The 13,577-nt window shown below is 37.8% G+C and overlaps 1 protein-coding gene across 9 annotated transcripts in view; it reads left to right on the top strand.

Moving 5' to 3' along the window:
* The window catches only part of MARK1 (microtubule affinity regulating kinase 1), a 55,829-nt gene extending 42,453 nt beyond the window's left edge, over positions 1-13,376 (top strand). For 5 of the 9 annotated variants that reach the window (XM_021393141.1, XM_021393143.1, XM_021393145.1 and 2 more), the window contains 5 exons: positions 2,801-2,901; positions 5,359-5,520; positions 6,309-6,563; positions 9,287-9,331; positions 11,277-13,376. In XM_021393141.1, the coding sequence (XP_021248816.1) occupies positions 2,801-2,901; positions 5,359-5,520; positions 6,309-6,563; positions 9,287-9,331; positions 11,277-11,631 (918 nt within the window). In that variant the 3' untranslated portion in view covers positions 11,632-13,376. The remainder of the gene's footprint in view (positions 1-2,800; positions 2,902-5,358; positions 5,521-6,308; positions 6,564-9,286; positions 9,332-11,276) is intronic. The other 4 variants (XM_021393142.1, XM_021393144.1, XM_021393147.1 and 1 more) reach the window with 3 other exon arrangements.

Below are 13,577 nucleotides of genomic sequence, written 5' to 3'. Positions count from 1 at the left end.
TGGTTACTAAATAAGCTACTGATCCTATTTCTGATAAATTCTTCTGGCAAATAGAAATAGGTTACAGTAAATGTCTTTTAAAATAAACCTTTCCCTTACCCCCATAACTTTGTTTTCTAACACTAATGTAGTAGTAAGCATGAGAATATATGCACTTGGGCAAACTTGGGAACATCTGTCAAGACAAATATTGGACTCTTAAGGAAAGAATGTAAGATCAGAGCCAATACAGAGTGCTCTGTCCTTGGTTTTTAATGCGTTCCCTGATTTCTAACGCTTGTGTTATCTACAAGAAGGTCAAAGGTCTTCCTGAATCAGAGAATTCATCTGAATGTTATTTTGTAATATCCCTCATGAACTATTTCTCTATCTATTTCTCTGTCTATTTTTCTGAAGCTGCTCTATTTTTGACTTGAGAAATGGAATGAGGTGAGGAGGAGCAGCCCGTTTGTTCCCTTGTGTGTACTTGTTGATACCACAGAATATCCCAAGTTGGAAGGGACCCATAAGGATCAATGGGTTCAACCACTGGCTCCACACAGGACCACCCAAAATCCAAACCCTATGCTGAGAACGGTGTCCAAATGCTCCTTGAACTCTGGCACTGGGGCTGTGCCCACTGCTCTCTGGTGCAGACCCTTTCCCTAATCCCCAGCTGCCCCTGTCCTGACACAGCTCCATGCCGTCCCCTCGGGCCCTGTCGCTGTCACAGAGAGCAGAGCTCAGCGCTGCCCTCCGCTCCCGCTGAGGAGCTGCAGCCGCCATGAGGCCTCCCCTCAGCTCCTCTGCTCTGCGCTGAACAAACCCAGCAGCCTCTGCACTACTTGTACACCTTGCCCTCCAGACCCTTCATTGTTGCAGCCCTCCTTTGGACACCCTCTAATAGCTTTATGTCCTTGTTGCACTGTGGCACCCAGACTGCACCCAGTGCCAGAGGTGAGGCCGCACAGAGCAGAGCAGGACAATCCCTTCCCTCGCTGGGCGGCAGTACTGAGCCTGGGGTACTGGGGGTAGAGGTTAGTGCATAGTATTTAAAAAAGGTATTAGGAGCTAGAGTTCATATTAAAAATAAATGGAAATACAAATCAATTTTGAGTAGGATTGAATTATAGTTTTTTGCTATTTGAGACAAGCTGTATCAAATATGAACATTTTTGGCCAGCTTTTAGTACAATATACAGGAAGTGGGAATTGTTATTTGGGATTGTATTTCTGGCTCCCATCTTGGATATTCTTGGAAGATCATACACATTTCTACTAGAGTTCTCCTTAAAATAAAAACTGAATCTTATTTATCTCTCAGTTGTTCTTCAGGCTTTTTTCTGCAGTACATTCAGACATGCTTTAAACCATTTATTCCAATTTTAAGAGGCTATCTTTTTCTCCAGCAGCCTTCAAAATTGTGGCTTTATAGGTTGTGTGCAGAAAGTTTGCATCTTCTGAGATTAGATTTCATATCTGAGCTTTCCCAAACTATATTGCCCCAAAGCTAATTACAGCAGTATGTTAAAATTTGATATATTGAATGCATTTCTCTGCTTTGTGAGACCTGATTAAAAGGAGAATCTTTGCTATGAGGAGTGAGAAATTGATTTGCTTCCTAACAGCAACTTAAATATTTGTACATTCTAGATCTGTTGCTATTTTGTGGACTTGTGCAGTGCTTTCTGATGGGCAGGATTAAGGAGTAGAGGTGTGTGATACTGCATCAGTAGTTATGGTTGAGCAGTTAAATAGAAGTGATTTTTGTGTTTTGTTGTTGTTTGTTTTAATTGAAACTCAAACATTTAAAGTTGCTATTTTAGTGTGGAAAATTTTAAAACATTCTTTGTGCATCTTTAAGGGTAGTTTGGTGTTAAGGAGGAAAAGATTTCTTAAAACATTTACTATCTTCAGTCATATTAGTCTAACTTCTAAGAGTTCAATATCAAAAATATTTATTGCAGTTGTTAATCTTCCTTAAGAAATTGGTTTGAAACAGTTTATTCAGTAGTTTCTGCAGGGAGATACTAAAGCAGAAAAGCTGTAGATGAGGAAAGCATAAATACACAAGAGATCTTGCAGAGCTGAGTTTAGTGTGTTTGAAATCAAGCAAATTTTCATTAGACAATTTTGTGCTTGGCAGGGGGAGGATGAGAATGTTCGTAGGTATTTAATGAAATGTGCTTGAACTAAAATTAGTAACAGAAGGAGATAAGGTCCCATCAGTGCTTGTTGCTACGAGACACTTTGCCACATGTTACTATAAATTCTCATGGTCAAACTTTTATCTGTTCTGCATTGTAATTTCAGGCTTGACTGACAAAGATCAACAATATTTTCGTTTTTCTCTTCAAAACCCTTTTGACAAGGGAGGCAGCAAGCTTGAAAGCCAGAGCCCTAGTTAGCAACTTAATCTGTGCAGAGAAGCCTTTAAGCCAGCCAGATGTATGTGTTCTTGGGGAGGTTCCAGTTAGCCATTTCAACTCTTGATCCCAGAGTCAAATAATTCAGCAATGCATTATGTGGAAATTGGATAGTAATATTTAGTAAAGCAAATATCAGCAAAATTGAGTTTCTCTGCCTTCTCTTAATGAACTTTGAATGGTACAGTAAAAAGATGGTGAATAAAGTATTGGGGGGGGGGGGGAAGAGTAGCTAGTGATGTAACTGAGTTGTGTTGGCATATTAACTTAGTACACTAAAGACATTTGGAATGGTGGAAATTCTGTTTTGATTTCCCAGGCTTGCTTTTTGTACAACATAAAACATGGTAGAAGATAAGACTGAAATTAATGAAATATTTTCATTTTTCTTCTAGAACAATGTATTTTCTGGTAGTGGAATGACAAGAAGGAACACTTATGTTTGTGAACGTTCTTCAGACCGCTATTCTGCAATACAGAATGGGAAGGACAACAGGTATTCCTCAACTCCTCTTGTCTGTTAATTTGGGTACGCAGACTGGAGGCATAGAAGTGGGTTATGCAATAATCAATGTAGTTACGAAGCATGGTGTGAAAAATAAAGCTTTACTGTGTGTTCTTATCTTCTCTTGCAGTGCAGCTTCAATATTTCTGATGAAATACAAAATTGTAAATCTGCTTTTGCCCCTTCTTCTGGATCATCTTTCAATTCGCTTCATTATTATTCAAATATTTAAAGATTTAGACTTGTGCTTTTTGTCTTTTTTGGCCCAAATAATATTTTGGTAGCATTTGTAACCAATTTATATCTGTATGCAGGATGTCAATTACACTTATTTAGTGTGCTTTGTCAAATACTAACATATTTAACACTTCAACAATTACTTTTTAAAAAATATGGGTTTTGTTCATGCTTGGTGTTACTTACCCCTTGTAACTGACTGAAAAATAAAAAATTAACTATGTACTTAATTTTGGAAATAGGAAAAAATAGGGCTGTTTATCTACATTAAGATTACAAGCTATGAAACATGGGGAAGTTAAGACCGATTGCAGTTATTTAAATTGCTTAAAGAAAGAATTGCTTAAAAACCATAAAGCTGATTAACTTCTAATTATGAGAGGATTTTTCAAAAGGCCTTTCCAAATTTTTGTGTACAACTTAAAATATGTTTAAACAACAGTTGAAACTGTTTAAAAAAAAAAGTTTAAAAAAAACACACCTTGTTTAGGTTTAGAATTAAAATCTGTATTCAAATATATCCTGATCTCACAAATATTAATCTTCCTTTCAGAAGATTTAATTCCAAAACCACTTCAAAATAAAAATCACTTCTCATTGAAGTTCTTCATTTTATAGTCCATTTTTAATTATTTCTGTAGTATTGAAAAAGGGCCAACTCTTAATTCCTCTTCTTTTCCCAAGTGCAATAAAGATGCTCAGTTCCTCCTGAAAAATGGAGAAGAATTTGTGTCGCAGTTCAGTTTGTATTTGCTGTAGCTGAAGATCTTGTGCCATCAATGCGTCAGATTCTGAAATCTTTACTTTGCTACAGATATTATTTCACTTTGGGAGTGCTGTTGCTAATACATAATTAATATAATTTCACTTATACATACTTACGGAGGCAAAGCTGTAGTTTGGCCTAAGTCATTTGACATTGTTTTTAAAAATCTATAACATAATATCACTTCTACTACCATGCCTTCCTTGCTACTTAGTTGAAGCAGAAATAAAAAGTATGGATGGAAGAAACTATATCAGTCTAGCATTGGCTTGGGAGAGAGCAGATGCAGAAGGCAACTATTTTGCTTGAAGCAGAGCAGCCTGTTCTGTTCTCCTTGGAAAGCTGCTGCAGTGCTGCTCTGTGAGGCTTGGGAGGAGCCTTCCTTTGCCTGAGGAACACTGCAGCCGTAGGGCAATGTTGCCTTCTTACCGTGGTCATGAGCAGGTGTTTAAATCCTGTCTGCATCTCTTGAGTGAACTTTTATAGCTTCTTAATGTTTTATTTCTCATTCAGTACTTACTTAAAGGTAGATTTGGGGCTTTTGGTTATCGTGGGTTTGGTCTGTGGGGATTTCATCTCTTGGAACACACCCAGCGTGGCACCAGTTTGGTGATCAGTACCTGGTCTTTCAAATTTCAGTGCTGCCATTGTCAGAAGCGTTTTACGGCATGTTGGCATTCTCTAGCATATCAAAGATGTTTTTCAGAAATAAATACAATTTGTTGTTGCTTGAGAAGTGTAGTAGCTGCACAATGAGCTGCAGGCAGTTCCTGATGCATAGCTTTCTGAGGTGTTACCGCAATAGAAGGTAAAGCCATAAAACTATGGATGCGAGGCCAGCTATGTTTTGTTGTCTTTAATTGTTTGATATAGCTGTAACGCCTCTGTTTAATGGTGGAAGAATCAGAGGGAATTTTTCTCTCCCAGGGATGTTTTAACCACTTGCAGAAAATTCAAAATTAATAACTTCTTGGCAATTAAGTGATGGAGGGTGGGAATAATTCAGAATTGCTTTCAGGCTGCTGATTGAGTGCTGCAAATTGACCTCTTCTGTAGGTCACAGCTTTCTCTTGACACTGACTTGTCCTTAATGCACTACACAAAAGTCTGAAGGAGAAGTACAGCTTGGAAGTGAGTGTATTTTTAAAGGACTAAGTAACAATGACAGCAGTTCCAAAAAAAAATATACATTCTTAGTTTTAGGGGTTTGAGTTCTAACTGAAAAATAAGAGAATTCACTTTTAATGACTTACCCTCAGTTACATACCCTTTGCTTCAGCTGCAGGAGGCAGCCTTGTCACTCAGTCTTCTGATTATTTAAACAGTGCTTGCTACGTTGTAAAAGAAAACATGACAAATCTTATTCCATATTCCAGGGTTTTACACTAACTATTCTTTTTCCTTTTCATTTCCCTGTCCCCCCTACCTTGCTGCCATGACAAAAGCCTAACAGAAATGTCTGCAAGTAGCACATCTTCTGCAGGCTCTGCAGTAGCTTCTGCTGTGTCAACACGGCCTCGACATCAGAAGTCTATGTCTGCCTCTGGTCACCCCATAAAAGTCACACTGCCAACCATCAAAGATGGCACTGAAGGTTATCGACCAAGGTAATAAATTGCTTATTATTTATTTAATGATTTAGAAATTATGTTCTTCAGTTCATTATATACGTTGATATGTTTGTACTCAATTTTAAACTGTCATGTTATGTTCTGTTCTGAAACAGTAGATCACTTCAGTAATATGGGTGTTTAGAGGTGACTTAGAAACTGATTTTGATCATGATGCCTTTGCATAAAGTTAAATAAGTTCCTTGACTGCCTCCCTCTGGAAGCTTCTGGAAAACTGCTAGTTCTGAATGTAACTAACTAGATGGGACCATACAACACATGCCTCCATAAGTTGAGATGAAATACTGAAATGTTTTAGAGATTACTAAGCTTACTTCTGTCTAAAAGCACCATAAGGTAGCTGCACTATTAATTGTCTAAATAACTTTATTTGTGACATCTGGTTATTTCTGAAACATTTAAGCTCTTGGAATACTTATATGTTAAAGGGTTTGATTAATGTTTTCTTTTTCAGGAAGGGGCCTGGGAAATGCTTTCAAATCTCACTAAAGACTTCTGTCTCTCTCCTTTGTCCTATTATCCATGTATATTGTTTTTAAAAACTGCTCTTAATACCTGAGATAGTTGGTTCTACACTGAAAATCTCTCTTGATTTGTTTCCAAGCATGAATCATTGAAACTCAATCAGTAGCAGATTCAAGTTTAAAAAAAAAAAAAAGAAGTAAAAAATTGAGTGGAGATTTTTCCTGTCTTAGAGAAATGGTTGTCGTGTAGGAGGGTTTTTAGCACAGTCTTTCTCTTTATTTATGCTTCTGTTTTCCCAGCAGTGCAACTCAAAGAGTGCCTGCTGCTTCCCCGTCTGCTCATAGTATTAGCACTACCACTCCAGACCGAACCCGCTTTCCTCGGGGGAGTTCAAGTCGAAGCACTTTCCATGGTGAGCAGCTAAGGGAGCGGCGTAATGCCACTTACAATGGACCACCTGCTTCACCATCACATGAAACCGGTGCTTTTGCACATGCTAGAAGAGGGACATCAACTGGTATAATAAGCAAGATAACTTCCAAGTTTGTTCGCAGGTTAGTACCTCGATTTCTAAGAAAAGTGCCCAGCCTATAACTAGGGCCATAATTGCAAAGTCATTGAGAATTTCCAGTTCAACAGCCTGCAATATATGTAAATTTAGTTAGAATGCTGTTTTATGTGTTCCTTTCAGAACCTGCCTTGTTTTACTTCTGTGTATACAGTAACATTCCTGTTTGACCAGCTATTCTCCTGTTCCTTTATCATGAAAGAGCAAGAGAATGCTTCTCAGTTTTTTTGTTCATGCTTTATAGCCGAAAGATAAAGGTGCTGTTTTTAAGTTAAAATCAAATGAGCTTAAACAGTGACTTGAAAATGAGTCATTATTTATTGTTAACCGTACCTTACTTTTTTTATGACTAAGTACTGAGTCTGGGTGTAGTTTGCTGCAAGGACTGTATTTACAGTTTTATTGCTGTGCTTAGATGGAATCGGTGTTTACAAATTATTTCAGGGAATTCTAGTTCTGTGAATAAACGAGAAGTTTGGAGGAGAAGTCGCGTTGTCTGGAAATACTGATATTTCTGTGTCATGCAGCCTCTCATGTCATGTTATGGTATGATAGGAAGCCTTCGAAACTAAGTTCAGGATTCTGAAAGAAGAGAAAGAATACATGTAGTGGAGTTTCCTGGAGCTGCATTCCTCCCTGTGGTGGTGCTAGCAGCAATAACACTGTGAGGAGAGGTGCTGTGGGGAAGGATTGTCAAATACTCTAGTTTAATGTGACTGTTTACACAGCAGTCGCAATAGCCTTCCCAAAGGGAGACTTAACAATTTTCCTCTGTTTAACAGGTATTCACCTGTAATTCTTCAGCCTATTTATGCATGTGTTCTTATTGCACTACTGTCAGTTTCACAGTAGAATTACATTTTGGAAACCGCTATTTTCTTTGTAGATTCATACTGTTATGTACTGAATTCTACAGTTTGTGCATAAAAGAAGGATAAATTCAGAGCCAGTTTAAGCTAGTAACTGCACATTCAGAAGTATAAGGTCATGAATTACTGAAGGTGATGTTACAAAGGAAGAGTGAAAGCCTGGAATGCAGAGGTGCTCCTTGTAAAAGTGACTTCACCTGGTCTGCAGAAAGCGTGTCAGTGTGTGTCTGTGATGACCAGGGAAGGGAGGAAAACAAAATAGTACGAGAATCATTTTCTTGTTTCAGAAACCTGAAAATAAAGGAATCCCCCATTATTGGTATCTCCAGCACTCTCATGGTTGGGGGAAAGAGGTTGCTGTTCTCTCAGTGAGAGTTATAGTAAAGTTACTCAACTGCGTTACCAGTGTAGATTTCCAAACAGAAAGAAAGGTATTTTCTGCTAAGTAACTGATCGATTTCTTGAGCACAGGCTGGCTTTTGTTATAGCTCAGGGTTTTCTTGCAAGGAATAGTACCTTGAATTTCTCTATTTTGAAGAGAGAGGTGGAAGGTTTAACATGTTTCTTATGTCAAGCTACAATAATATTGATGTAAAATATGTGGTTAGAATTGACGTATTATAAATTATGTTGTCTTTTGAAACAAACCTTTTTCTATAGCACTTTTAATATAATTTACTATTGTTTTATACTCTGAAAAATGGAAAAATGGAAAAATACATCTGCTTGTAGTGAAGACCTCAGAGTACTTTGTTTTTAAATTTGGGGCTGTTTGAGACTTATAATGGCTGGGATTGCATAGATGGGTTTTTTTTTCCTGTTCTTTCAGTTGGCATCACATAACTTGCATGCCTTTAACTTCCATACTGTTGAGGAGATAATGGTTTAAAGTGTTCTTTGATTAGAAGGTATCACAAAAGATTATTATTATTATTTTTTTTTACTTTAACTTTTGGCAAATGTCTTTTCTGGTAAGTATATAAAATAAATGTATAATGAGAATGGTTAATTTGTAGAATACCAAAGTATTTTCTATCAATAATTTATAACAAATGATACTTCTCTGACACTAGTTCCTGAAGTATTTGTTTTGAAGGTATTAATTCGTTAATTAAAATAGCGTCCTTTAGATGTTTGCACTACAGCACTATAAACTGGGTGACTTATATGGTTTGTGAATGTTTTTGCAAGCTGCTTCAGACTACAGAATAGCTCCTTTATGAAGTTCAATTCTAATTCAACAAGGGGGGGGGGAAAAAAAAACATTTAACTTCCAGCTCACCAGTAACATTACTGAAGTCAGTGTAAGAGCTGACGTGCTTAAAGTTGAGCAGATGTTGGAGGAACGTTTCTGAACCGGGCTCCAAACACGTGGCCTTGCAGATTCTTAGGTGTGTCTTGCCCTTAATGACATGAGTCCGCTAAGGGTGGGCATGCACCAAAGTGCTGTCAGCACAGAAAGGCCTGGCCCATCGGGATGCTGAGCTGAGCTCCCCAGCCCACCCCAACTGACCACTGCTGTTCCGTGCTTGCTGGAATTACATGTGGCATCTGCTCTGTCTGCAGTAGGCTGAGAACAACGTGTTCATTTTACCATAAGGTTTAAAAAAAAAAAAAAAAGGAATAATTACATCTCAGAGCTGAAAGAAGGGAAGGTATCATAAAGGGAAATTAAAATCACAAATGTGAAGAAATTCTATTAAACAGTACTAGACTTGACATTATTACGCTGATATTTTTTTCTCTTCAGTAGCTATTTAACATTGTACTAGATGTAGGTTTTTCTTAACTTTTATTTTTCACCTTTATCATTGAATCTCAACCTTAACTTTGTTTTGAGGGATCCAAGTGAAGGCGAAGCCAGTGGCAGAACTGACACCTCAAGGTGAGGAGCCACTATTAATACTTCGCTCCTAGGTCTTCTGCATCATGGTTTAAGTGATTTCTTAAAGACTTTAAATCAAGATGTAAAATAGAATAGTACTTACGTAATCTGCACTTTAAAAAATGTTGTGGATTTGGGGGGAGGGGGTTCTGGTGAGGTCCTTTACCCATCATTCTTGCTTTTTTGCAAAGTACTTATAAAAAACTCTATTCCCTTGAATAATAATGTCCTGATAGGAGCAAACCAGTCATTTAGACATCTGAAATCATGCTTTGGCTTCTAAATATTTCATGGTGTTTACTTCTGGTTTCAGTGGAAAATGTAGCATACTTTGTGTGTGTCTCTGTGTACGTATCTATATACTAAATTTTTACAGTGGTTGCATACTGTGTTAATTCCTGAAGCTGCTGTTTGCCAGAAGTAAACACCCTACTGTGCCTGCTAGATGAATGCCACTTTGCACTGAGAGAAAAATAAGTGACATTCAGACAAAAAGGGTGGTGACTGCTAAACACTGAATTTGTATGGCAACTGCCATGCGCAAATCTGTAGATGATGTATTAGTAATAAAGCATTCCTTCATACGCTCATTTTCCAGTATATCTGCTCTTTTGCCGTCTTTCAGCATTTAATTCTGCATTTTCAATGTGCTTAGCATAGTGCATAACTTTTTATGCTGTCTGAAGAACAGGCTTAGCAGTTTGCATTCTAAGCTGGTCAAGTACAGAAAGTTTTTAGTTTCCAAAAAGAGACAGTAGGCCCTTATCTAAAAAAAATTTTTTTTAAATTAACAAATCAATTTCTTAGCTGGACACACTGTTTAGTACACAGCACATTTTACCTGCATTAAAGTCTATCATAGCTAGAATTTGTGACATGGTGAAGGAAAAGACATTAGATAAATATTCAAATGAAATTAAGTGTGAAGTTGCTTTCAGCTCTTGCTTTCATTCTCTAGCTTCCTCTACTTTTTGTCATCCTACATTATCTGTTTTGGGCTATAAGTTGTTTGAGACGTTATCCCTGTCATGCTCTGTCCTGTAGTATTGATGTGGTTCTTGGGAGATCACAATGAATGTTAAATTTAAGTGTTTGTTTTGGCTTCTCTCTGAGTAGCAATAATTTATAGACTATTAAAATGAGAACGGCACCTCTCCCCCCTCACTTTCTAACAGTGATGGAGGGAGGAGGCATCAGGCATCTTATGGATCTGGGACAAGAACATAAATAGTTGGCTGTGGAGTGTCTTTAAAACAATGAGTGCTGTTTCTCAGCATTGGCTGAGTATTTCAGTGAACTACAAATAAGACGTGCTTGTGATGAAGCACAAAATTCTGCTTCGTCAGTTGAAATAGAGCATATTATTACGAGGTCTCTTTGCACAGAGAGAGGTCAAAAATAGACAAATGGAAAAAAAGGGGGGAAAAGAGAAAAGGTGGAGGGGGAATTAACTGAAGACTTGAGAATTGCAGGATGGGGTTACTTCCTCTGCTGCTTTTACAGTATGATTTATGCTTCAGGATTGTGTCCCTCAACTTCGGTTTTGTTGTGTATGGCATGCTGCAGATCATGAAATCAGCAGAACTTCAGTCATGCTTTTACATAGCTCCCACCTCCTTTGGAGCAGTATGGAGTAACGTGTGTCTGCAGTTACCATTACATGTTGTCATCAGAAGGTTTTAGAACGGGGGTTTCCAAACTTGGTTTGCTTGTGTGCCACCACTGGCAGCTGCACCAGCTCTGGTAGCAGCTCCCAGTGCGGTGCCGTACTGCACAAGAACGCGCAACTGTTCAACCAGTAACCATTTAATGCTTCAAGTTAGCTTGCACGTAGCTAATCACGTGTCAGCCACAGTTTAGAAACCCTTGTTCGAAAACTGTTTCTCTTCTCTCTCTTGGTTGTGCTGCTTTTGCTTTTGACTGTTCTGTATGTCACTTCTTCCAGGAGTGTTTCTGGAGAGCCGAAAGACAGAGAGAAGGAGGATAGCAAAGATTCGAAGCCACGTTCCTTGCGGTTCACGTGGAGTATGAAGACCACTAGTTCTATGGACCCAAACGATATGATGAGAGAGATTCGGAAAGTGTTAGACGCTAATAACTGTGATTATGAACAAAAAGAGAGGTTTTTGCTCTTCTGTGTTCACGGTGATGCACGACAAGATAGCCTTGTTCAGTGGGAGATGGAGGTCTGCAAACTGCCACGATTGTCACTCAATGGAGTTCGTTTCAAGAGAATATCTGGAACTTCTATTGCATTTAAGAACATTGCATCCAAGATAGCGAACGAGCTTAAGCTGTAAAGAGAAACTAAATTTTTTGGGATCAGGGAAGATTCATACACGAACTACACTTTGAATGTACTGGTTACACCTAATGTGATTGGCCTGTGAAACTCCCATGTAGAAATTGCCCTTATTGCAATAAGGTTATACATAGTTATTCAGAATTGTAAAGTTAAATCCAGTATGACCTATATTAAATAACTGTAGCTAAAGAAGTTATGTTCACATGTACAGGTAAGTATATAGAGCATTCTGTTCATTTTATGTTCATAGGGTTGTATAATAAAAAGATGACTGCTTAAATTCAGATCTTGTATAGTTGTCTAGATTTCTGCACAGAAATGTATGTTTGATGCTTTGAGTTGGAAAAGTTCTTCCCTATCATTTACATTTTTGGTGGTTTTTATAAGTCTTACCTCTATCATGTGTTTTTAAAAAAAAAAAAAAGAAACAAAAAACTTGTGTCCTGAGTCAAATGCACAAATGTAGTTTTCACAACTGTAGCATGACCATTTTTATTTAAAGATTGCTCATGATTTGAACCTAAAGTCGATGAACAAGTCGGCTTTACTTCCACACAAGACTGTTCTTGCTTATCTTTGGCTCTTATCCTTGTTATTGGACAGTGTTGAGTTGAAAGATATGAACATGTTTACAGTGTTGGCACTTACAGTTTAAAACCTTTGTTTTGCCTTGGGCTGGCTCAGAGCTGTGGGGGAACGGAAACCAGGCGTAAGTGATGCTTCATCTGCAGATGATAGTGCTTACTCCCGTGGCCCATTAACAAATGTAGCACCAAAATGGAGAACCATAATTATTTCGTTTGAATATCATGGTGTAAAATATCACTCGTTTGCTGCCTTCCGAATACTATGAATTCCATGTTATGGAAATATATTGGGACTGTTTAATAGCACAAGATGATCTGAAGTGTTGACCAATTGTTTAAGTTAATAATACCACCTCAGGAATTAGCTTGGCTTTTGGAATATGTGTCCCCGAGGATTACATGCGATTCCACGTCATATTTTACAGCTAAACATACATTGTTTATAACGATAAATTGTTGATTTATGCTTTTGTCATTGTACAGTCTGTTCCCATGTAACCTGTTTGTGTTTAATATTTTACCAGATTTCTTGTATTTATTCCACATCATTATGCCTGTAATGTGCAGCTTTGTAATTAGGCGTTTGCCTACTGAAAAGAAAAAAAAAAAAAACAAACCACATTTTTTTTTCCCTTCATAATTAATGATTATAAAGTATGTAAAACCACTAGTACTGGTACATTTTAATACTTGTTATTTTGTACTGAATTAACCATAGAGGTTGGTTGTGCAATGTTATTTAATGTCGTAATTACTGTAATATCAACATATGGGCCCCATCCGCACACTCTTGTGAAGAATAGAAAGTTCATTAAGAAATTGTCACTTTAAAAAAATAAAAATTAAAAAAAAAAGCTGTGGTAAACTCTGTAACCCTAAGTTAGAAGGCTGTAAGTGTAGTAAATGTGCCATTCAATAATGGCTTCTTGACGGAGATGGACTTGACATACTGTACTGTGATGTAGCTTTCCTCTGTAACAGTTATGTTCTGAAATGGACGTGTATTGTTGCCTTAGCAAAAGGGTGGTGTTTGGAAAGAAAGAACTGTAGCCCCTTTTTTATCTGATGTTCATTGAAACAAAATCTGATGCAAGTCATCTTGATTCACTGGTGCACTCTATTAAAACTTACTTGAACAGTTCTCATACTAAAACAGTTGTCGTTGGCCCTTTATGAAAGTGCAATAATTACTGCAGGTAGCAAAGCAGTCTAGAGGTCTCTGAGGGCAGGTGTGCATTGTGTCTGGGTGTTCTCGCGTGAAGACTTTGTGTTCTATGTGGAGTGAATTTGGGATTAGCGTTGTGTCAGTTCTGTGATCCTGTTACTGGCATGGTACTTCTTGGAAATGGATGGC

The sequence above is a fragment of the Numida meleagris genome, chromosome 3 (assembly GCF_002078875.1).
Source record: "Numida meleagris isolate 19003 breed g44 Domestic line chromosome 3, NumMel1.0, whole genome shotgun sequence".
Lineage (NCBI taxonomy): Eukaryota > Metazoa > Chordata > Aves > Galliformes > Numididae > Numida > Numida meleagris.
Note: the sequence above shows the minus strand (reverse complement) of the source record. Positions and strands in the feature narration are given on the sequence as shown.